General features: G+C 37.5%; 1 protein-coding gene and 1 long non-coding RNA gene across 2 annotated transcripts in view; both read left to right on the forward strand.

Annotated features, from left to right (window-relative positions):
* The window catches only part of LOC127970601 (myomesin-2), a 42,777-nt gene extending 17,781 nt beyond the window's left edge, over positions 1–24,996 (forward strand). The window contains exons 19-36 of the mRNA XM_052573243.1: positions 1,092–1,270; positions 1,391–1,505; positions 4,864–5,026; positions 5,194–5,300; positions 5,597–5,641; positions 6,485–6,621; positions 7,990–8,134; positions 8,250–8,312; positions 8,814–8,881; positions 8,982–9,095; positions 10,157–10,244; positions 10,349–10,387; positions 11,573–11,678; positions 12,455–12,618; positions 16,981–17,017; positions 17,168–17,190; positions 17,286–17,341; positions 23,364–24,996. Coding sequence (XP_052429203.1) covers positions 1,092–1,270; positions 1,391–1,505; positions 4,864–5,026; positions 5,194–5,300; positions 5,597–5,641; positions 6,485–6,621; positions 7,990–8,134; positions 8,250–8,312; positions 8,814–8,881; positions 8,982–9,095; positions 10,157–10,244; positions 10,349–10,387; positions 11,573–11,678; positions 12,455–12,618; positions 16,981–17,017; positions 17,168–17,190; positions 17,286–17,341; positions 23,364–23,795 — 2,081 coding nt within the window. The 3' untranslated portion in view covers positions 23,796–24,996. The remainder of the gene's footprint in view (positions 1–1,091; positions 1,271–1,390; positions 1,506–4,863; positions 5,027–5,193; positions 5,301–5,596; positions 5,642–6,484; positions 6,622–7,989; positions 8,135–8,249; positions 8,313–8,813; positions 8,882–8,981; positions 9,096–10,156; positions 10,245–10,348; positions 10,388–11,572; positions 11,679–12,454; positions 12,619–16,980; positions 17,018–17,167; positions 17,191–17,285; positions 17,342–23,363) is intronic.
* On the forward strand, positions 13,346–16,225 carry LOC127970602 (uncharacterized). Its single transcript, XR_008156636.1, has 3 exons — positions 13,346–13,866; positions 13,961–14,055; positions 14,181–16,225. It is a non-coding gene; the product is annotated as an uncharacterized LOC127970602 (long non-coding RNA).
* Positions 24,997–26,236: the final 1,240 nt, after the last annotated feature.

Below are 26,236 nucleotides of genomic sequence, written 5' to 3' on the forward strand. Positions count from 1 at the left end.
ACTGAATTCAAAAAGACAACAATTCTTTGGTATGTTTCTATTTTATATGGTAGTCAAATATATTTTATTTCATTACATTTCATTTTATTTTATTTTATTTTATTTTATTTTATTTTATTTTATTTTATTTGTATTACTCTATTTGGAGTTTTTTTCTCAATTAACTGATGTTGGTGGAAAAGAGCTCTATGAAGATTCTTCATAGTTGTATCTCTTTATTTCCACAGAAGAAAGAAGAAAATATATGTTTGGCACAATATAAATATGGTAAAATTTGGTGTTTTTATGTGCTGCCCTAAGAACACTTTAGAGGAAGTAAAAGTCTCATGTGTGCAAAACACTCTCATGCATGAGTCTTCCAACCCACAACACTTGGAAAACATTACATGGGTACTTGTCGTTTAGCAGATGACAGTGTTCTTATTAGAGGCACAGATCCTCAACGGCAAGATGTCTTTGTGTTTGCATGGTAAAAACCCCTTTAAAGGCTTCAAATGTGGACTGGTTTTATATTGACCCTGCAGGGAATAAACCTGCAACCACCACAATGTTGGCAGCCACCAATCCGCTATATCACCATTATTAAAACTGAAGTATTAATAACATTAGCAGGACATGTTTCAAAACATGTTACAGTGTTACTTTGTTTCAGTTGAACTGAGTCGAAGATGATCAATAACCGTTTTCACACACATATTCAGATCTGGCCTGCATTATATACTGATAATATTCCTCTCTCTGCTTCTCGATATTCGTGTATTAAACAGTCAAGACCAGACAAGAAATACAAATGGACCAATGTGATTCTCCTGGAAGCTGTAAAGTTATATTTCCATTTATAGTTTCCCTAAAATCCCAAAAAAAAAAAATTATTTCACATTACAGCTGAATTTCAGAATTTAAGAATCAATATTAATTACAGTGATGAAAATAAGGGTGATAATTAACTTGAAAGTCACGTTTTCTTTGTTTCGTTTTAGGTTGAAATGTCATCTGCACATATTTCCATGAGATTCACCAAAATGTTTATAAAACATGATTGAAAGCAAGAAAAACTTGAGCATTGGTTTCCTTGTGTTTGGCTTCGGTAGGTCCAGCCTATGACGTGATCTCCACTGAAGTAAGGGATGATTCTGTGGTGGTGGAGTGGAAGGCTCCTGTCTACAACGGTGCCAGTGCCATTACTGGATACTTTGTTGAGAAATCCAAGAAAGGCTCGGATAACTGGAGCAAAGTCAACGAAAGTTCAGTCAACCACTGCTATCTTAAGGTATCGATTTGTGCCGTCAAACTCACATCCTCAGATCTTTTGTACAATTGCTTCAGCTAGACATGGGAGTATGTGTGTTTCTCTATGGCTTTATCAAACGTATTGTTTGAATGATTGCAGGTCAAGGGTCTAGAAACAGGCGAGTCTTGTGTGTTCCGTGTGCGGGCAGAGAACGCCAATGGCATTGGCGTGGCTTCAACCCCCTCTGACCCTGTATGCATCAAGGCACTGCCAGGTAAAACAGTTCTGTAGAGTGGACAGTTGAAGGAAATACTTGTGAATGAATATGCGTACATATTTGAATGGGAATATATGAATATGAATACTTGCACATAGAGAAATGGGAAAAACCTTACGGTCACACTGACATTAACAAACAATTAACTAGGACTTTTGCCTCTGTTAACTTCTAATTTGTTGCTTATTAATAGTTAGTATGGTAGTTGTTAAGTTTAGGTACTAAATAATGTATATTATGGTCATGCAGAATATGTGCTTTATAAGTACTAATAAAAAGCCAATATAGGCATGTTAATAAGCAATTAGTTAATAGTGAGAATTGGTCCCTATACTAGTGTCATTTGTTTATTCTAGAGCATGTATGCACATTGAATGAACTTGAATGAAAAGCATTTTTGTTCAGTTTGAGTTTAGGAATCACAATTTATGAGACGATTAGTGTTGGATTTTTTTGCTGATTCGTAGATAGATTGTTAGATGACATGGTTGATTGGAAGTACTTTTAAAGAAAATTCTGTTACCAATTTCTCTCATGTATGTCATTACAATCTCATAAGAATTTGGTTCATCTTCAAAAAACAAATTAAGATATTTTTAATAGAAACTGGCTTCCAATGGGAGTCCAGGTAACTAAAAAGGTCATAAATGCACAGTTAAACAAATCCATATAAATCAAGTGATTTTATTCAAGTCTTGTCAAGAGATATGATCAATTTATACGATGAAAATATATTATTTGGGATTTTATTTGCATCTAAACAGTGATTGACACATACATAGAGCACATCACATATGGTAAACGCGAAAGCTCAAATGCGCACATGTGTTGCGTGAGAATCAATGAGGTTTGTTCTATAACACATGCACAAGCTTTCGTGTTTACAATATGTGATGAATTTTGTTTATGTGTGTGTTTATATGTGAATAAAAAGCTAAATTATATATTTTTATATATAAAGCAACCTAATCTCTTCTCAAGACTCGGATTAAATTGCTAGATTCATAATTAATTTGTGTTTTTAGATTCATATTTCATTTTTGGTTGAACTGTCCCTTTAAGGCAGCGAATCTCAATGAGAGAATATTGGAGGTGCTGGAAGATATACTTTTGAAAGGGGTTTTGTTTACAGTAAAAGATCAAACCAAGACAAAATTAAACTTGCAAGTACTTGCAAAAGAATGTGTTCTGCATCATTCTAACACATGGCAGTTTACACCAATGAGACTAGACGAGAAGAAGTATTGTTTCCATAGCAACTACTCTTTACTTCAGTTTTTCAGTCAGTTTTGTGTAGCACAGCTGTCGGACTTGTGTCTAGCATCCAGAAACATATTTATAACATATGTTACATAATAAAATTAAGAAGAAAAATGGTTCTTGTTTATTGATTGGCTGCTTTTTTTGTGATGATAATCTAATTAAAGTTTAAATGTCCAATTGCTTTGTATTTTTTTAACCCTCAGAAAAGTAATTTCTGTCAACATCCCTGGGAAACTAATGATAATGATATTTTAGGTGTTAAAGTTGTGGAGAACCACTGCTTCGAGGAATTTAGTTCGAAGTCAATATGAAATGTCATTCATTTACACATGAAAAATTTTTAACCAGAAAAATATTGTGGAAATCATTACATAACAGAACAGAGTTAGGTTTTTGGAAAAGGTCAACATTTTAACTGATTAGCATGGCCCAACTAGCCTTTCATGGTCGATGACTTTCCAGTTTTTCTCAATAGACTGCTTTTGCAAAATGATTGAATATTCTGACAAAATGTTTATTTATTTTTCGTATAGACGTTTTTCTACTTTTTTTCTGCTTTTTTCTTGAAGGCTGATCTCAGCATAGTGACTTGTCAGCCAATCAGCTTTTTGCTACAGCACCAAGGTGGTTAGGAACATACTTCTGAGGGATGAACGGATGGCTTCCTTCAGTATGGACCTCATTGGCTTGGTGACACTGGTCATCCATCCAGGGTGTTTCCCTGCTTTTGGCTAGAGAGGATGTAATCCTCTATGTGAATATTGGTTGGGTAGTTGCATTTCAGGGATGGTTTTTACTAGAGTATATGAAGTTTGGCTTTTTGGAATTGTGCACAGTAAAACCAGAAGTTGCATTCCGTTTTGACAGTTACACATGTTGTCAGTATAGTCTTTAAGCACTTACAAAACCACCCAGAATTCAGAATAGCTGAATATCAGTGGATTTAAAAGAAGGGATCTGTATTTTGGATGAAATGAGAGGAGTTCAGAGCCGTGCGGGGCAGTGTGGATGGCACCATGGGAGGCGTTCTGAAGTGTCTTGGGGAGCAGCTGCCTGCACATTCGCAGATAAGGAAAACGGGATGATCCACGATGATTCATTCTGAGCAACCTGAAAGGTTTTGAGGCTGATAAAATGCTGTCAGCCAGTAGAGTGCACTGTGGATTCGTCTGTCTATATAAAGTATGTGTGTGATGTTGTATGAGATGTTCTCCTTCAAGCACGACTCAGAAGGGAAGCCCTGTGTAGGCTGATTGGTCATAACTGCAACAATCATTCACAAACCTCTTCACACCTTGCATATTTCATTTGCTTTTATCATGAAACAAATTTGAATATGCATGTACACCATTACACTGAAAATGTTTTTAAAAATCTTAATTAACTGGCTTTATTCAAATAAAAAATAGTGTCCACCTATATACATTGATTTATATCAACTAATTTATGAACGTAATCTTTATGCTTTCAATCAGGTATAAAGATATCTTTAAGGTCACGACTGCACATGAAAATACTGCTATTCTTTTCTTGGTTTAAACTTATTTTCCGGAATTATTTGCTGTGTGGAAAAAGTGGATTTCCAGAACATCATGGCCACTTTCCAAATAATGAAAATGAATTAAAACTGGGTTTGTAAAGCCACAAAATGAGACTTATCGTAAAAGTGGTGCTCACAATATTATATCATCCTTAATAAAATATATAATATGTCTTCTGAAGCCATTCTATAGCTTTGTGTGACAAACAGACAGAAATATAAGCTGATTTTTATGGAAAATAAAGGAGGGTGCTCCATCAGGTTTGATTTCAATGACATTTGGTTACAAGACACATTGGAACCAATGGCATTTGACGTCAGTGGTGTTAAATGTCATCAACAGGACATTTTTATACGTGACATTTGTAGTCCATTTTAGATCTTCAGAGGAGCAAAATATAATCTAATAAATATATGAATTAGTATATGGAGATAATATTCATTATTTAAATCCGGTCAATTTAATATTGTGTTCTCCAGCTTGTTCTCATCAGAAGGAACAGAACTGTTTTGTAGTCTGCACAAATTCTTCTCTGTTTTGCTATTTTTAAGGCACCCAGGAAATCAAATGTGGAGTCGACGAGGAATCAGGTGACATTTATCTCTCTTTTGAGAGCTGCCAAATGGCGGAGAAATCGAAGTTTGTGTGGAAGAAGTCCTACCAAGAAATTACTGACTTCTCTAAGGGAATCGCCGTGAAGACATCAGGCAGCCAGTAAGAAAAACACACGTACGATGTGTCCTAACTAGATCTGGACCAGAAACATGTTAGCTCAAAGCATATTTAGGGCAATGCCACAGTCTGTGCATATTTAATTCAGTTTGTTTTCCTTTTGTTGTCCCACTGAACAGACACTAATGTTTGCTCATTTGTTTCTTTAGCTCAACTTTGCTTTTTAAGAACCCAGACAAAGAGGATTTGGGCACATACTCTGTGTCTGTTACCCTGACTGATGGTGTCTCCGCCAGCTACAAGATCTCAGCAGAAGGTGAGGCCTGTTAATATATTATGACTATCACTTTCATTATTAATGCCCTTCCTCAAAATTATATAGCGAGCCAGACACTATCAAAACATTCCTCTGACAGATTCAGATCTTATTTGATTTGGCTGACTTGTCAGTACGTTGATCTGTATTATGGATGCTACATCATCTGCAGTGAAGTGGCTGCTGTAATATTACATATTGTACAAAGATCCTTAGTAATAAAAATAATAATGCTAATAAGATTTGATTGTTGAAGTGCTGCTAATGATGAAAGTTGCCTTTGTCCTCCATTTTAGAGCTTGAGAAGATGTTGGCCCTCAGCTATGACATACGCAACCCAAGTGAGTGACCCTGGATAGTAAAGACTGAACACAAAGCATGTTCAACAAGTGTACTCGAGACTTCAACTGAACAGTGTATTCAGGGTTCCCACAGTCTTGGAAATATTCCAAGCTTGTAAAATGATGCACTTCAAGAAAATCAGAAAAAGGTCATGGAAATGATTGTAACATTTCACTGTTTGTTCATTAACATCCTTTGCTGCATGTTAATTCATAGTTATTGTTATAGTATTTGGAATGTCAAAACATGATTGCATACTAATTACCTACTATTAATGTATAGAATTATCATGTTTCCAAATTTTCTATGGTGTGTATACATTTTTCGATATTTTTGCACTAAACAAAAATTATCGGCTAAAATTACTTTTCTGAGTTTTGAAATGTATCTACATTAGATACAGTAGATGTCAATGTTCAAGTATGGGAACCCTGAATTTTAATCTGCCTAATTGCTTCATTGCTTGGCAACCATAAATTACCCTGCAATAATAAACTGTATGACATGACATATTATTAATAATAATGTGACTATCTATTGAACATTAGTGTCTTTTTTCACCCCCAAATTACTAGTACCACTGTTTTATAAAACACTTGAGGCTATTACATTGATTTTACCAAAGTTAAATGGGTTTAGCTTCATGCTGTGCCTGAAAATAGCATTTAAGCGTTTCACATTCACTGTAACAAGGGACATGGCTTGTTGCTTAAAATAAACTCTGATATTTTTATATGGGATTGGCATGTGTTATTTCTCAAGAGTAAAGTCATGCGAATGAACGGGGACGACACACAAGACAACATGTCAACATGTCACACATCACCTCTCTTGTGTTGCAGTTATTCCTCTGAAGACTCAACTGGCGTATAAGATTCTAGAGAGAGGCCGTGTGCGCTTTTGGCTGCAAGCTGAGGCCATCACCTCTGCCGTGACCTACAAATTCTTTGCCAGTAACAAGGAACTTGTCAACTGTGAGGTAAACAACTGCAAATAAAGTGGTACAGGCAACCAACGTCTTCATTATTTCATAAACAGAAAGCAGAGAGTTTTATATTAAAGGAGATGGTGTACCCCAAAATTAAGATTCTGTCATCATTTACTCCTCCAAACTCCATAAGACTTTCTTTCCTCTATGAAAAATAAAATAAGCTGTTTAACAACACAGTAAAAGCATCATAAACAGCGCCCATATGACTTCTTTACTAATTTCAAAATGACTAAAGTCATTATGTATTGAAAATATTTAACTTCAGGTATACACAAAATTTTCTGTATCATATTGGTTATCAGATTATTTTCAATATCTATTGGCTGATATATTATATGCAATATCGTAGTATATTTCTAGTGTGAATATATTTAGCATATTCTAATATCCTTTGACATCCAACGTAATATTCACAAACACAAATAATTGAATAAGTTAAAGCTGCGGTAGGTAACTTTTGACGCTCTAGCGGTTAATAAACAGATCTGCTTGCGTCTTGCGGAAGAACATCGTAGCCGGAACCACTTCTCTCTGTTTATGTCTATGAAGAATCACAAAGGTACTGGGTTACTCCACCGCGTTACCCACGAAGCAATCTAAAATAGTCCGAATATAAACACTTATTATAGGTCATATATTATTATTTATTCAGGACAAGACAAAAACACGGTTTGGAAAATGGATTCATGGTGTACTCGCTTATTATATACATTTTTCTACATTTTGAACACAAACAAAGTTACGGACCGCAGCTCTGATTGGTTATTTTTTACCGGGAGCGGATGACTTTCTGCAAATGGCAATAGGAGCACTGGGAGGAGCCAGAGGAACTCGATTTATTCACAGATTATCTGTCTCATATTCTACTGTCAGGACATAATGACAGGTTTAACAAATATGTAAAAAATATCTTTTTTACAAAAGTTACCTACTGCAGCTTTAAATCAGTTCAAGATCAAGATCTCTGTGAATATATACAGTATAATTATGCAATTTAAAATGTTAATTTTTTTGTTGTTTTTGTTTTGTTTTTTTATTCTTTTATGATATAGTACTGCTGCATCCCTTTCACTGAACTAAAAGGCCAGCATGGACTTTCTGCTATAAGTAATACCTTTTGTGTTCTGCGGGAGAACGAAAGCCATTCCGGTTTTGTATTTGATTACTGAATTCTCTGTGAACTATCCCTTTAAGCTTAGCTCCGACCTTTGCTGTGCTGGAAAACATAACCATTCCAAATAAATAGATTCAGCTCTATTGCAATACTACCATCTGTTATGTTTTTCTGTTCCATTTGCGTGAGCCTCCTAAGAAAAGCCCAGGAGAGAAATGTTTACCTCTCCTGCTTTTTCACAGCAAACTAAAATGAGTCGTGATGCAGCTACGGGCATTATTGAGATGGTGATGGATCATTTCACTGACGACAGCGAGGGCACTTTCACCGTGCAGATCCAAGATGGCAGAGGCAAGGCCCAGTCCTCTCTGGTGCTGATCGGAGACGGTGAGAGTCAGCATCGCTCGAGGGCTTCTGCAGCTCTCATCTTGAGATATTGTGCTCCTCTGTTGAACTCTACTCACTGACCTCTTATAGTTCCTGCTCTGTTTTCCTTTTCCAGCCTTCAAGGCAGCGCTGGCTGAGGCGGAATACCAAAGGAAGGAGTACATTCGTGTGAAAGAGGGTACGGCACTCATCCTGTTGATGTAGCTGTTGAAATAAACTTCAGATAGAGTGAATTACAACCTGCGGTTTTGTAATCCATTCTTGGTATTCCTTTTCTGTGGTTTACAAACAAGCTTTGCATTATATATAAAAATCTCTTATTGGTTCCCTCATGAAAAACAATTGCTTGCATGAATATTTCATCCTAAAATGAAAGTCCTTTCATTGCCCTCATTGTTTTTCCAAACCTGTACAGCTTGCTTCCGTAGAACATGTTAGAAGAGATTTTAATAATATGCCAGTTTTTATACTGAATTGTGTGGTAGATTCTTCTCAGACTAGTAGAATTTGAATCCCAAATTTTGTATCTTGACTTCCCAGCTAGACCAGATAACAACCATCTTGGCCAGGCTTAGACTAGCAAACCACTTAGGCTGGTTTAGGTTGATTTTTTTAAGTATAGTTTTCTAACTGATTCTGAGTTTCCCATATTGTCCACTTTCCATTTTTATTTTCCCAGGCCCTCACTTTATGGAGTTCCTCTCCATTCAAGTTGGGGATAATGCCTCTGTCACTCTTGTTTGCAAGGCAAGTTGAAGGGGAATGATTTAGCCAAAGCAAATTGTACATCAAACTGAAGACTTGGTGCTGATAAATGGTGTTTTCTTGCATGTGTGACCCCCTTCAGGTGGCTAATTTGAAGAAGGACTCTGTGTTCCAATGGTATAAGGACAACGTAAAGGTGATTTCTGAGGTGCCTGCTGACCTGAACTCAGGAGTCTGCAAGTTCCCCCTAATTAATGTGAGCACTTCACTTCAAAAACACTGAAACTAAAAAATGTTTAGTCTAATGTCACTCAAGGTTACCAAAAAAGCTTTAAAATCACACATCTATTAAAACAGCAGTTGACCCAAATATTATATTCCAGGTTATTTAATATTTCCAGTGAATACATAAACAATAGAAAAGTGATCTAAAAGCCTTACACATGGGCTAAATTTGTTTTAAGCATTGGTGAATTTGCTTAAACACAAAACAAAACTGAGTTTAATGACCAGTCTTTTAATGTCAACATCTAAATATAAGGGGAAGCTTTTCTTCTTCTCTTAAATGTTTTCCTATGCATGGTATCCTGATATGGCAATCCAATACATATAAATATATGGCTAATTCCAATTTATTAGCAGTATTTAAATCTTTTATATTTTTTTATTATTTATCATGTCCAGAGAGCAAAACAGATCTGTGAACCATTTATGGGTTCGTGGCCACTGGTGTAGACATTAACAGATGTTTGTGTTTGTGCTTTCCATAATCAAAGTTTAAAATGTATCCAAAGTGTTCTGAAGCATTCTCAATGCTAAATACCATAGCTAAGGTTATTTCAGTAAAACGACAAATAATCCCTGTTGGACTGTTATGAGTAATTGCTCTGGTTTTTCAGTCGATATTCTTCCCAGTTACAAAGTAAAACAGCTTGTGCAACTTCCATAAATACAAAGAAGCTTGACGCATGACAAATTTATACTGCATTTGTTATAATCGCTCCTGAAATCTTATGAGAACTACTATAGGAAGATTTCACATGAGAAATAACCTTAAAAGCTGATTCCCTAAGGACTGAAACCAGGGGTCTCAATCAATTGAGTGCCGTAGTATTTTTTTGTAATGCCGGTTTTCTTTGACATTTTTTGTCGAAACTATTTTTATAAAACTATATGAAAAAGCTATAATTTACTCCCAAGACAATGTAGCACAAAAACTATTCTGCCGTTAATGCTCTAAAAAAAGCATCACTCAGGTGGCCTGTTTTTGGAGATGCTGTATATTTTTTCTTCAATTTTTTTATCCTGATAATCTAGTTCTCCAAGAAGGATGTGGGACTATATAAAGCAACCATCACCGATGACAGAGGCCAAGATGTGTCACAGATTGATGTTTCTGGCAAAGGTACCATCTCTCAGGATTGTCTTATCAAATATAGAAAAATGTAAATGTGTGCTGGAAAATGTTCCATAAAACGTGTATTAAAGATGTCTTTTTCTCGCCCACAGCGTTTGATGACATCATTAACAAGCTCAGTCGTCTCGCTGGTGTGTATGACATGTATCATCATGTTTGTCATTTGGCTCTTTAAAGCCAGGATGTTTTTACTCGTGTTAATATCAACTGATTTTAAATCAACCGCCTTCCGCCCTTCTCTCATCTTCTAAATCTGAGTCTAAATCTGGTCATCTAACTTAAAATGGACCAGAACTTCAATTAGGAACTTTTTATGGTTCCCATAGTTCATTTTTAGTGCTGTGCTGGAGCTGTCGGGGTCTTGGTGATGAATTGTATGACTGAAACCCAAGAGTGACTCTGATACTCTTATGCTAAAAAGCATGTCATGATGATTTGGTGTTTAAGTGATTCTTCTGAAAGCATATCCATATTTTAAAAAAAGAGCAAAAATAAGCACAACAGTAAAGCCATCTGATTAAAATTCATATACACAGTAGATAAAGATACCACTATATTATAATTTTATAAAACTAATTTCATGCTTTTAAGCATAAGCTGTTAATTCAAAAATATTATTAGAAACATAAGTTCAGTCAAGTGTGTCCAAACTTTAGACTGGTAAAATATATAACAATAATTTAAATTAAATATGTCATTTTTGAGCCCTGTCATGGATCCATCCGGGGTGCTTCTCTGTTATTGATTGGGACCCTTGAATAGACTATAGCATCCCTGTGATTCTACACAAACAGTGAATTACAGTAATGAGAATTGGTAATGAAACTTTGCGTGATTATTTTTTCTCACCATGCAAAACTAATTGTATGTTTTTTTCTTTAAGCAAAATATAATTGATTTCTTTCTGATTTTGAGGTCAAATATTACTTAAATATTACAGAATATGATTTTGAGGTTAAGTATGTTTCATCAGATTCACAAACTTGTTTATACACAATTAATGTGAACTACAGTGGTTCAGCAATCCACTGCACTTCTACCCACTTCAGTTTCCATTGTACTAAAACAATTCTTCTTCTTTCTCCCAAAAAAAAACAAACAAACAAACAAAAGACAATAAAATAACAGTAAAAAGATTATTTTTGAATAATAAAAAAAAAAACACTCATTCATTGTAGCTGGGTGCCTATTTGAAAATCTCTGCATAAATTTCAAAGCTTTAACACATGGTGAATCACAGCAATGCAGCTTTTTGTCCAACCAGCCCTTGTTGGTGAATTTTAAGATCTCTTTCCTTCTTGTTTGGACCTGGACAGGATCCAGCGCCTCTGAGTTGTCGATTCAGTGCACTGCGGAGGGCATTATGCTTCAGTGCCATATGAAATATTACACAGAGGAGATGAAGATCCATTGGAAACAAAAGTATGCACATTTTCCACTCTCACTTGAAACGATTTCCTAGAAAAAAAAAAAAAAAGATACACAAATACCATTAAAATGAAATGCACATGCCTCTTCATGTCCCCAGGCATGACAACGACTCTACATGTAAACATGATTTTCAGATTTTGGTCTATAGTTTTGTGTTGGTTAAATGTGAGGTGTACAAAATAAATGACTATTGAACTACAGGAAATTACAAGAATAAAGAGTCTGTCTTGTTTTTCGCTCTGTTGCCAACACAAAACAAATCATTCTGATTGCAGTTGCCTAATGCTCTGCCCTGGAGGTGATTCAGTAGCATGTGAAATTCTAACGTAGTGAGAAAAGCCTCTTCCTGCTCTTATGGCTTCTTAAATCCCTGTATTAGCATTTTGAAGTGGCTATTCTGGGTCTTTCCTCCCCCTGTTGCACATTTTGAATCACACGCAGAGCAGGTATTAGCGCAGGGGAAAATTTCACATTGAGTTTGCGACACAAAAAAACACCCGCCGTGTCTAATTTTACACTAGGGACATGCTAATTTGATGCCCCACTTGAAAAAAAGGCATGTCTAATGTTTTGAGACCATTTACACTATGGAAAATTAGCAAACAATTGATCTTAAAAAGGGACTGGGATTAAATGTGCCTTACTTTTAACATGTTAAAAGCATGCATGTGATTGTATTGGCTTTGTATTGTCATTCAGTGATAAACAGATAATAATGTTTTGTTTGTTTTTTTGCATTCATTTACTCTGTATTCATTTACTTCAAGGGATTCTAAAATTGCTGCATCAGAAAGGATGAGAATTGGTGGCAACCCAGCAATGGCAACTTTGGAGATAGTCGAACCTACTGATAAGGATAAAGGAATGTACACTATTGAGATTGTGGATCCGGAGAAGACAAATTCTCGTAGCCTGGACCTCTCCGGACAACGTGAGTTGTAAAAAAAAAAAACATCTCATGTGTTGACTAAAGACACCTAAATTTACCAGCTATGACACAGTAAAATAAGGTAAAGTCTAAATAATATTCATCAATACATCATACTACTAATTATTTCTAAAAAGTAACTAATATGAATTGTTGTTGTACACTTATAATACCTTCTGTAGCTAGTGTTGCAAACATTTGCAGTGAACAAGTAGGAAGTTACTTGTCACTGGCTTAATGTTAATGCAATTATTCCTTACTGAATGGAGCAATATGCACTATCAACTTAATTCACTTAAATACAAGCTCCAATCTTCAGCACAGTGGTAACCACAAAACTTAAAGGGATGGTTCACTTTCAAATAAAATTTTGATATGTTTTAGCTTACCTCAAGGGCATCCAAGATGTAGGTGTCTTTGTTTCCGCAGTAGTTCCCATTTTGATATTTTTAGGTCAAACCATTCTTGTCTGTGACTCATATAATGGAAGTCTATGGTCACCACCTCAAAGAGCATGCACAGAGGAGTTCAAATTAAACAATTCCCCATATTGTTGACCTAAGACACGAAACGAGTGGTTTGTGTAAGAAAACTAACAGTATTTATATCGTTTTTACCTCTTGTACACAACCACGTCCAACTGATCTGAGGGCATGTGTGCTTCCTGTTGTCGTGTGACGTTTGCGCATGCTCTGGCTTAGTCTGCGCAAGCGTGGAAAGCCCCGGAAGTTATCTCTCGCACGTGTACGTCACTCATTGTTTGCACTTACTGTCTATGGTTTAGACAGAGATTTCGGAAGTGTTACCTTTCACTGTGAAGATCTAAACATATTTAGACGTACAGGAAATTGCAATGGAAGACGTTTTCAATATATCAACAGGCAACGTTTAATTTTTTTCACAACCATATTTATTTGAACAGATCAAGTATTTAGAGCAATGGAGGAAGCATCCGCTGCAGGCAGCACGTCTTGAAGCCTCACAGAGACAGAGATCTCTTCAAAATTGGTGGTGTTTTAGTAGCAAGTGATGTGAGATGCCAACAGAAGTGGAGAGCATATTTTGTCACAACTAGCTACAGGACGATGATGAGGACATTGACAGTATCGTATCACACACCTGCCTGACTGAAGATCCTGAGTTTTCTCCGCTGTTGAGTCGCAGCGGTTTGCACATTGTGTTTTGTTTGCCACGTATAAACTGGAGGCGGTGTCCAAGGCCAGACGGACCAAATCGTACGCCGTCAATAGAGTGAGTAATGTGTTGTATTTTTATTATAATCGCAAGGATTATAGGGTGCATTATAAATAAATTAAATAATTACAATTACTGCATTATATTTCAGACAGTGCAGATCACTTCCGGTGCTTTCCGCGTGCACACGTCACATCATTTAGCACGCACGCCCTCAGATCAGTTGGACATGGTCGTGTAAAAGAGGTAAAAATTATATAAATACTGTTCGTTTTTCTTACACAAATCGCTTGTTTCGTGTCTTAGGTCATCAATTTTTACTTACAATGGGTAATTGTTTAATTTGGACTCCTCTGTGCATGCTCTTTGAGGTGGTGACTATAGACCTCCATTATATGAGTCACAGACAAGAATGTTTTTGACCTAAAAATATCAAAATGGAAACTACTGCGGAAACAAAGACACCTACATCTAGGATGTCCTTGAGGTAAGCTAAAACATACCAAAATTTAATTTGAAAGTGAACTATCCCTTTAAATGAACATTTAACAGGTCTTTCCCTTTAGTCAAAACATAAAATAACATATGTCCGATCCAGCCCTATGCAAAGTGTGCTGAAAACTACTCGGTTATGCATGTAACCCTTGTTCCCTGAATGGGGAAATGGAGACGTCATGTCGGTGATGACCGACAAATTGTGATCTTGCTAGAGAGACCAATGCACTTAGAGTGTAAACTAAACGAGCCAATGCACATTGGCATGCCATTGTTGCATCCAGCTGCCACTGATCACTGTGTGAGTTTAAGAGTCAGCAAGTGCACCACATTCATTCATGTTTTCGCTAAGGAGACAAGCTGGTAAACCGGCAGCTAAGTGGTGGTACAGCAACTGTGGTGATGGAATGTGAGCTCTGTTCCCTCCTTCAGGGAATGAGGGTTACATATGTAACCGAGATGTTACCTTTCAGTCGGTCACTCTCGACTTCACATCGGTGATGGCCAATGGGATTCCTACCAACACGCCACAGGTGCTGCCCCCTCTAGTGCCACCCAATGCTGGAGGACTCAACAGAGTATGCCTGGTCAGGGGAACTAGGCAGCCAGGATGCCGCAAGCCCACTCTGAACTGGGCCTCTCAGTGCCACTACCTGTTTGAGGTGAGAACACAGGAGGAAACTGGTTCAACACACAGGCTATATAACCTAGAGAACATGTTAGGACTCGTCCAGCTCGCAGTTCTACAAATTTCCTAGCGCCCAGGACGATGTGACACTCCTGGTGGAGTGAGCACGCAGCCTAAGCGGGCAGGACACACCTTATGCTTCATAGGAAAAGGTGATGGCATCCACTATCCAGTGGGCCATCCTATGTTTGGAGACAGCTTTCCCCTTCTGCTGTCCACCGTAACTGACAAAGAGCTGTTCTGAGTTCCTAAAGCTCTGAGTTCTATACACATACTGTTGCAGTGAGCATACAGGATAGAGCAAAGCTAGGGCTGGGTCTACCTCCTCCAAGGGTAGCGATTGCAGGTTCACCACCTGGTCCCTGAAGGGAGTGGTAGGAACCTTGGGCACTTAGCCTAGCTAGGGTCTCAGTGTTTCACTGGAATCAGCCGGCCCAAACTCAATGCACGATTCATAGACCGAAAATGCCTGCAGGTTCCCCACCCCCTTGATCGAGGCAAATGCAGTCAGGAGCAGGGTTTTCATATAAAAATGTCACCTCGACTGTCTGCAAAGGCTCGAAGGGGCCAGTTTGCAGGGCTCCTAGCACCAATGCCAAACCCCAAGAGGGCAGGGAGGGAGGCCTAGGAGGATTTAACTTCCTGGCCCCCCTAAGAAACTTGTCTCCAGATCAACCATCTTCAGAGTAGCTGAACCACCTAGGGGTGGAGTCTCCACTCTCCCAGAAGTGCTGCTCAATTCAACACTCCCAGGATGTGGATGGCACAAAAGGAACCTCAGATGCTTCTGACTCCACAGGAGGAGGTGGCTCGCGAGTTGCAACAAGTGACGGGAGCGTGAACTTCCTTGTTAGCAACTCGAGGTAATTGATATGCCAGTGCAGTTGGGGACCCATCCAAAACCCTGATACTGCATGTCATTGTACCTGGCCACCCAGCTGGTGGCCGAAGCATCCATGAATACTACAGCATGCCTGGATATATGTTTAAGGGGCACTCCTACCTGGAGAAATTAGAGATCTGACTGACCAGGGGCTGAAGATTCTGTGGCAGGCCGGTGTAATCTGAACCTGGTGAACCTGCCATTTGACCCTGGAGCCTTCCAGAGGTATTAAGAGAAAAAAAGTAAAAAAGAAACAAACAAACAACCAATTCCTTCTCATTTCGTTTTAATGGGAAGAGAGATGGTTGTAAATATCACAGGAAGTTATATCTGTTTTGGCATAAAACAACCTTGACTAAACATTATAATTGGACCTTGTGTCTTTGTGGGGGGGGGGGGGGGGGGGGCAAAATGTATGATGTCTTTAAAAGGGAGCATTGTGAAAGAGAAACCAATTACATCTAACCTTAACTACTCCAACAACAGCTCAAACAGTTTTAACCTCACTACCAGAATAGGCATTAATAAGAACAAAAAATTATTGCTGGAGGTGATGGCAAGACTGTCATGTGAAGTGTTTTTTGTCTATTTTTAAAGTTTTTTTTCCACTCCAAAACACTACACCACAAGAGTTATTACAAAGGTGGTCAACTCAAACTCTTGTTATCGCATTGATCTTGTCTAGACATGTTTATAATTGGAAGTAAATGCTACTGTTGCAGCTGCACACACAGGAAATGTATTTAGGGAAATCCAGGTATGAAAAAATGCTGTTATAGTATCAAAGGTGCAGATACTGGCAGTGGTCTCAGTTAGTCAACAGACTGTTTGATGACAAACATAATCAAGGGCTGGTATCTGACAGGTCATGCGATTTGCTGAATGGTGACAGTAATGAGTAGGGGAAGAAGAACTATTTCCAGTGAAGCAGGAAAACAATGCTATCAAAATAATGAGAGCTGATTTTCTTTTTATGCCATGCCTCCGGGACAAGTCTCGGCGAATAGAGAGACAATGCTGTTTTCCTTAAAAAAAAAAATATATATGTTTTATATGCTCTTAACTTTTATTCTTTTTTTCCCTGACCCCATCCCCCCCACCGTAGTCTACGACAACGCCTACGCAGAATTCCAGAGACTCAAGTAAGATAACCAGTGCATCATACCACCACATGGCTTTCCACATCCTAAATGTTTAGAGATGCAAAGCATGTGAGCTGTACATCAGTGTTTTGGTAAAATATTAAGGACTGCTAATGAACTCAACATTGCTATTCTTCTTTTGCCCTTCAGAGCGGAAGCATATGCTGAAAAGAGTGAGTATACTCAATCACTTCCAAAACTCTCGGGGGTCCTGCTTTGATATGTAATTATATTCCTAAAATTAACTTTGTGATGTTTTCGTTGTCAGATCGTGGCAAAGTGGTTGGTGGTCTTCCTGATGTTGCGACTATCATGGAAAAGAAGGTTTGTTTGAGCCATAAAACAATAATAATAATAATAAATGTGAAAAATAGACCAAAATGCATAATGTAATTCTGATATGATTTTTCTTTGAAAATCATTTTGAAAAGACCACTATATATATATATATGTGTGTGTGTGTGTGTGTGTGTGTGTGTGTGTGTGTGTATGTATGTGTATAACATTTATATAGTGCTTTTCTGGGCACTCAAAGTGCTTTACATAGAAGAGGGGAATCTCCTCAACCACCCCCAGTGTGTAGCATCCACCTGGATGATGCAACATCAGACATATTGCACCACAACGCTCACCACACACCAGCTTTTTATTGGTGGAGAGGAGACAGAGTGAAAAAAGCCAATCAGCAGATATGGGTATGGTTTGGAGGCCATGATGGTCAGAGGCCAGTGGTCGAATTTGCCCAGGATGCCAGGGTTACACCCCTACTCTTTTTTGAAGGACATTCTGGGATTTTTAATGACCACAGAGAGTCAGGTCCTTGGGCTGCAGGCTAATATGGATGCTGGCATCAAAACAGATGAGTTTTGAATCTAGATTTAAATGTGGCTGATGTTTCAGCTCATCTGATCTCTTCTGGAAGCTGATTTCAACTGGAGGCAGCATAATAGCTAAAAGTAGAGTCCCCTTGTTTTGTATGAACCCTTGGTATTTCTAACTGACTCGATCCTAATGATCTGAGTGTCTGTTAGGTTTATATTCAGTGAGCATATCTGCAATGTATTTAGGTCCTAGCTCATTGAGTGGTTTATAAACAAGTACTTTAAATCAATCCTAAATATAACTTGAAGGCAGTGTAAGGACCTGAGGACCTAGTTTGAATTGCTCAGATTTTCTGGTTCTAGTCAGATGAGCTGCAGCTGTCTAATAATCTTCTTGGGAAGGCCGGTGAGGAGACCATTTCAATTGTCCACCCTGCTTGTAATAAAGGCAGGAACAAGTATCTCCAAGTCTTGCCTGGAAACAAAAAATCTATTTTGTACAATATTTTTGAGGCGATAGTATGCTGATTTAGTTTCTTTGATTTGACTACTGAAACTAAGGTCTGTCTCCAGAATCACACAAAGATTCTTGACTTGATGTTTAGTTTTTTGACCTCTAGAATCAAGGTACAGTAGGTGGCCAACCAGAGTGAGCTATTTACTGCCGCGAGTGCCCATGAGTGCACATGAGTGGCGCTTTAACCACAAGTTATCAAACAAATGCATCAAAGCAAATTTTCGCAAATAGCCGTCAGCTTTGCCTAGCGGATGTGTTACATTTGATGGTTGTAGTCAGGGAAAATGAAATAAAAACACTGTAGTTAAAACATTTAATATTCACAAATGAAAATTTAGTAGGCCTACCTAAGAAGTTATGTGCATTTCTTTGAACAAATTCAAGCAGGATAAATGTCAAGCCAAATGAGCCTGTGCTTATATTTTCTCTAAGCTGCACAGTATTACACCATGTTTTAGGTTTTAAACATTTAACTTTTAACATTGTTTTGCATCGGAGCATTAAAAGTGGGTAGCTTATTTTAATGAGTTAGGCTACATACATGGATCTATATTCAAAATGTCAATACCCTCACATATTAGGCCTATTTGTCACAAGTAAATATTATTTACATTTTTATTTTAAAATTCCTTGGATGAATTTGGTTTGTTTAGGAAGAATGGATGGATTATAAAACGTCTTAACATCTAAATTCAAGTTCTCTCATTATAATCAACAAAGTGCACACAATATATTAAGAGCTTGATTAATTTCCAACTTCTGTGATTTTAAAGGGAGCTGCCTTTACTTGCTTTTATACATTTATATATTTAGATAAAACAAACAAAAATAATAATAATTTGCAGATGCATTTAAATGCAGGAGTGTATACTATTCTTCAAAGGTCCCATATTGTCAAAGTTGAAATTTCCTGGCTTTTTTCATGATAACTTTTAACTACTATATACATTTCCGAACAGTCAGTCCACAGTAAAATGCACACAGTTACACTCTCTGTAATGTTACACTCTCACTCAAAGGATGGACGATCTGACAGGATTGTTAATATGAGGTGGATCACAACTAATGTGTATAGTTAAGACAAACTCATCGTGTCTATCTAGCACGTCATGTTGAAGATGTACATACATTTCAATTTCAGCAGGCAACTATTTTTACAGCCACAATAAATCATAATGTATATACAACTACAAATTATTATATATATCATCAATTTGTTATTTTACAGACTTGCACAGACATTTATTCTTACATGGTTTGAGTGGGCCTGTGATTTGCCTGGCAATGCGGCACTCAGAAAACAACAGGCCAATCAGAAAAGAGGCTAATGAATATTAATTAGACAGGCTAAAAGAGAAGAAGGAAACAAACTATGGGTGTTGTTTAAGTTACTGTTTATAAGGTTTGAGAAGAAGGTCTGTCTAGTTGCGGCTAGTTTCACATTAAAAGCATGAAGGCTGTCTTTATAGATGCTTTAGTGAATTTCAAGTATCATCTTCCGTTTAAGGATTGTGTGTGGGTCCATGTGCATGCTGAATCAGGTCAAAAGTGTTCAGAACAGTTATAATTTATTTTCTTTTTTATGCAGCATATGGTGATAATGGAGAGAGACAGTGGAGACTGTTGACAAAAAGGAATTGTTGAATTCTTGTTATATCGTCGTAAATGTTGTATTGTTGTATTTTTGTTTTCTTTGCTTACAAAAATTCTTACTTTGTTTACTTTTCATCGCTTCATAAAGTTACGGTTGAACCACTGATGTCAGATGGACTATTCTGACGATGTCTTTCATACTTTTCTGGACCTTAACAGTGTAACTTACTTGGCAGTTAATGGGACAGTCACAAGCATCATGTTTTTCATCCAAAATATCTTAAATTGGTTTCCGATCATGAACAAGCTTTTACAGGTTTGGAAACAACATGGGGGTAAGAGTAGTGTCCCATCAAATGCTTTAATCAGTTGTCTAGGCGTATAGGGGGTGATTGAATACCAGTGTTTGCAAGCCTTGTCATAGCTGTATCTGGGGTAGAGGAGGCTACTGCAGCAATACGAAATACTCATGACAATCTGATGTCTCGAGTGCTTTTGGGTCTCATTCCATGTCTGTGCCATTGACTAGTGTGTCAATCAGTTTGGCTTGTTCCCCTACACTTGGTAAAAACCATTTAGATTCATTAGATTCACAGGACTCTCCGGCTGTAGGGGGTCCGTGATGACGATGTGCTGCATGCTCTTCCCTGTTTTGGAAGTCCAGCATGTAACTTTGTTTCAAGTACCGCAATTCTTTGTAGAAGTCTGTGGCAGTTCATTTAGCAAATAGATTCCACAAGAGGCATTTTCTTTCTTGTCTGTTTAAATGTAGGTAGCTGTGTTTTCCTGTTTCTCTGGCAGTGGGGGCCAATAGTCTTCTCTTTCTTAGTATTATTCCAGACCCGAAATGTTTTTAGTTTACTGTTTGTGACAAAAAAAAATTGTTGTTTGAGCCCTGTGCTGATCTGCTGAAGTTAAAATCTTAGAAAAATCTTAGAAAAGTACATAAACAGGGACAACAGAGAAGTAAGCAAGAGCATCCAAACAGTAGTGAAGCCAGAAAGCAGAAATCCTTGTCTATAAACATAATTTGTCTATAAACATAATTTCAGGAATTTAGGCAAAAGCCTTTAGATCAAAAGGTTTTTAAGATCATAAGACGCTGCCAAATGGTGAATCCAAACTTGCTAAGTGTTGGCTTGAGGTTAGTGCAGTACAATAGCTTACTGACCTTGTCTATCTGAAGTTGAAACCAAGCTTTCAACTGCAATGTTTTGACCACACCTGGTAAACACAGTGAACCCAGGCATTTTTATATCATGAAATAGCCTGGGATGGACTTTTTGCATAAAGCAAACTGAAATAACTACTAATTAGACTCCCAGTGACTTACAAAGACCCATAGACTTTCGGTGACTTAGAAAGTCTTACTCTAAAACAAAAGTTAATCTACCTCGAAAAGTAGTCACATATCAAAAGGATTTTTTATATGTCTTTATGTAAATTAAAGTAAATAATTTTATTTTACTGAGATTAAAAGTGCCAGATTAAAATGATGGGTCACGCTTTAGTTAAGGGGCCACTTCTCTCTATGAACTAGTTACTTAATCGCATGCATATTACTCATCATATTGGCTGTTTATTAGTACTTATAAGCCCATATTATTGCCTTATTCTGCATGACCATATTTTAGATCCCTTAATCCTACAACTACCTTATTAACAATTATTAAGCAGCAAATTAGCATTTTATTGAGGCACAAGTCATAGTTAATAGTTAGATAATAGTGACTGTAACTGTAACATCGCCCCATAGACATCCATTGAAAATGCTTGACTGTACCCATGGATTTTGTTTGCTATTAGAAACTGAGCAATGAGACAACATTATTTTTTTCTGTGGTAATCACCATTATGCCTCAAATGTTATCAATGGACCTAAACTTGCATTGCACCCAGAGCATTCATGGAGAGCTGTAGCCAATGCATTAGTGATCAGTATTGCCGCAGGCAGTCGTGCCGGTGAGTGCCATTCTGTGGCTCTTCACTTCAGCCCTGGGAGTGTGCGCTGGAGGGCATCATACTCCTCCACTCCCTGAGATCTGTTCATTGTCTTTGGCCTCATAATCCATTGCTTGCAAGCAGCATGAAGCCATCTTGGGGAATATGGTGTATTCTGCCAGTGAAAGGATATTGGTGGGATTAGGATTCGCCTGAATAGTTGATGCTGGAAATGCCTGGCATCCTTTTCTCTTTCAGATCAAATAAACATAGTAGGTCAGAGGCTCTCGGATCCATTAAAGCAAACATGAGGTGAACTCGTGTGGGAGATGAGACCTTTCACATGATGATCTGCAGAGGTCAGATACACAGTGGGTTTCCAGTGAGAGCTCCCCACCACAGGGCTTCTTACTGTATATCTGAGTTTTCATTGAGCTGCTCTTCTCCCTAAAAAGCCCAAATGAGTCACTTTGTTGAAATCCATTACTGTGAAATGTCATGTAAACTAGAAAAAAATCCTACTGTGGCATAATAGAAGCAACATAAATCTAAAAACTGCATTAGATTTATGTTGTCATGTAGAGGCTAGAAAACATTCTTCAGAAATCTGTTTTTCACTGTAAAAATTCTTAAAGTAAAAAAAAAAAAAGCATCAAGAAGTTGTAGATGTACAAATTATTTAAAAGGGTCGTATCTGTTCTGCAGAACATTTTAGATGTATTTCTTTGTGTGGGAATGTAAGTAAATGACCCTGTACCACAGAACTCTTAAATCTCAAAAGTATATTTGTAGCAATAGCCAACAATATATTGTATGGGTCATAATTAATTAATTGGTCATTAATTATTAATAATTTTCTTTTATGCCAAAAATCATTAGGATATTAAGTAAATATCATGATCCATGAAGATATATAGTACATTTCCTACTATAAATTTATCAAAACTAAATTTTTGATTAGTAATATGCATTACTAAGGACTTCATTTGGACAACTTTAAAGGTGATTTTCTCAGGAATTTGGATTTTTTTTTTGCACCCCCAGATTCCAGATTTTCAAATAGTTGTATCTCAGCCAAATATTGTCCAATCCTAACAAATCATACATAAATGGGAAGCTTACTTGTTCAATAAATTGACCATTATGACTGATTTTGTGGTCCAGGGTCATACATAATTTACACATGTAAAAAATAATGAATATATGTAAAATGGTATATTTAAAGTATATTTAAATACAAATATATTGTATAAATCGATTCTAGTAATAATTGTTAAAGAAAGATACATAGGATTTTTAGTTGCCATTGCACCATCAGAATATCATATTATCATTTGGAATTATGTGCATCTGCTTAACGTAGTCATGCTGTTTCTCATATTTATGCCTTTAGCATGATAATGACAAGCTACTTTCTCTGAGAATGCTTTTAGATTAAATATGCATTATGCATTTGGTTTTTCCTTTTCTTCAGACTCTGAGTCTGACCTGCACTGTCTGCGGTGACCCCAAACCTCTAGTCAGCTGGTCTAAGAATGATCGAGAAGTAGAACCCGGCGATCAGTACGTGATTGCCATGGACTCGGGCAAGTTCGCCAGCCTCACCATCAAAGGCGTGTCCCTGGAGGACTCCGGCAAATACACCATGACAGTCCAAAACAAGTACGGCGGCGAGTCAGTGGACATCGTCGTCAGCGTGTACAAACACGGCGACAGGGTTCCGGACATCAAACCCACACCCTCACCCAAGAGGATCATGCCTCCCACGGTTCCCATCGTAATTCCCACTGCTAAGCCTGCCACCCCAGCCCCTGCTGCGGCCAAGTCTCCTGCTCCTCCCCAAAATGCCAAATCCTCTGCTCCGCCCCGTGGCATGAAGTCCCCCACTCCCAGCAGGAAGAAGTAACAGCATAGCCCTTGCCTCTCATTTACCCCAACAACACAAAAACAACTAGATTTACATTTCTGTTCAATATCAGTGTTTGCAAGGCAGCAAAGGAAGTTTGGGTGTAGGTTTTGGTTCATGTCTTGTTTTCTTCCAGCTGTAGACAGTCTATCAACAAAATCAACAGTTTACTATATGGCTATAAAAGTATGAAAGAAGGCATATTTGGACACATTTTTTAGCTCTGTGTTGCTCTGTTTGTTTGAGCATCCATAGCAACTCGACACATCAACTTTTGCGCAACCAATGTTGTGAGATTAGGAAGGGAATATTCGTCTGACCAGTAGAATATAGTAGAAACAAACAAATATGTTTTCTACATTTATTTAAGCCTTGATTTGAACGAAAACAATGGATCCATGTGGTGCGGCTGACACAGAGCAGCATACGCTGTTTGTGTTCAGTGGAAACTCTCCAAAATTGTGCTTCAGTGACACACTGAAATAGAACTTAATTTAGGCATCATTATATAATAAATTAAAATAAGACTAGATTATTAGTGTGCAATTAGTTAACTGAGCATTAGAAAATAGCAAAGTTAAATATGCACAAAGAAAACATGAAAACCAAAAAACATAGCAATCTGTAAAATAAGCACGAGCATCGCTCAAACCCAAACCAGAATATTTGAGGAATATCAATGTAATGCTGCCTTGCAAACACTGTAATTGGACTATAGTGCATAAATCAGTGAATAAAGAAAGTAGAATTGAAAAGTAGGTAGTATTTTTCACCCCGAATTCATCATCGTATCATAAAATGAGCAAGCATCTAATATGAAAAGAAAGAGAGTAAGTGTGTGTGAGGGAGGGTGGGGCAAGTTATATTTAGTGCCACGAGAAAATGTGTGAAACAGTTTGTCATCTGGGTTGCCTAAGCTGAGTGGGCCTCTAATGAATTTGTCTCCCTCTCCCCTGAGGTGGTTGAGGGAAAAGCTTTGATGTTAGTTTATTAAATCTCGGTTTAAAAGCTGCTCCTTCAGTTAGCCACTGAAATCCAGAGGCTTTTTTTTCTTTCTTTTTTTTTGCTTTCTTCGGTAGATGGATGGCCTTAAAGTGCAGGACCCAGCAGCAGCCACGAGACCATCAGTGCTCCTCTCAACCTCGTCTCACGTCCTCACCTTTTTCTCTTGGTTTTGTGTTAATAAAAGAGTTGGAAATCACTACCCATGTCGTCCCTGCCTTTACATCATACACAAACACACACACACACACACACACACGCTGATAGTAAAATATGAATGTGATTACAGAAGCTACTGGCCAATCTGAAACGCATCAGCACTTTTCTTCGGCTCTTGAGCCAGTTGTACTTCACAAATCATTTCATGTATATGGAACACCTAGCTTGAGGTGCTTTGCTGCCAAGAATGCACCACTACCCTCTTATTCACAAAGCATGACTTGGCAATTTGGGTTGCCTGGCAAATCTCCAATCAGAATCACTTTTACCTCTTTTGAAATGAATGCATGTGGTATACAGCGACCATAAAGTGAAACTCTAAAAAAACATTCTTTGTTGTGCTAAATAACACACTATTAAACCAAGTGGACAAAAAATGCTGCTAGATCTTTTCTCTTCACCTTTCTTCATCAGTTTTGTTCATCGAGTTTTAATAAACTGGCGTGCCAGTGATTTTTGGTGGATGTATAAAGTTTGTTCTCCTCAAGTTCACACAGGTGCACTGTAATTCATCACAGTAAATAAGAACTTGATCCATCAATGTTTCGCAACTACAAAGTAGTACTTTTGTCTTCATTTTGAACAGTATACCTATTGTTTTAATATCTGAAACCCAACAAACAAGTGTTTGAATGAAAAGCTTGCTTGTGGTATTTTTTCTGTCAAATAAATGCCACTTCTTTTGGTATTGTGTTATTTGGTGAAAACGTTCCTGTGTAAGCAGAACCGATCCTCCATATATGCAAAATACTCAAGCTGTGTAGGGCCCCCAAAACACCAGGGGGCCCCCTTGCTCTCGACGATTTCATTTTAGTTGAATTTTCTAATTTGGCCAGTGGTTATGAAAACATGAATGATAATTAATTTTAATGCTGTGCACTGTCGCCCTTTCTACATAAAATAATCAGTCAAATCATGTAACGTGAATGTCATACAGTCTTCCTCGAGACTGAAAAAAAATAAAAATATTGTTGAAAGCTTACCGAGCTTTGGAACAGAAACTGTTTTTCAAGCGATTTCTGTGAGCACAATTCAAGATGCAACCCTTCTCTTGATTTTATAGGTAAAACAAAAACAAAACTGTGAATCTGCCAGATGTGTTTTATGTTAAGAACCTGATACATTTTAAAGTGTGCAATGCAAACTCTCATTCAGGCCTCTGTATCTATGTTCCCAGTGTTGCTTTTTATAATTTGGCTTCTCCTATAATATTTAAATAA

The sequence above is a fragment of the Carassius gibelio genome, chromosome B13 (genome assembly GCF_023724105.1).
Source record: "Carassius gibelio isolate Cgi1373 ecotype wild population from Czech Republic chromosome B13, carGib1.2-hapl.c, whole genome shotgun sequence".
NCBI lineage: Eukaryota > Metazoa > Chordata > Actinopteri > Cypriniformes > Cyprinidae > Carassius > Carassius gibelio.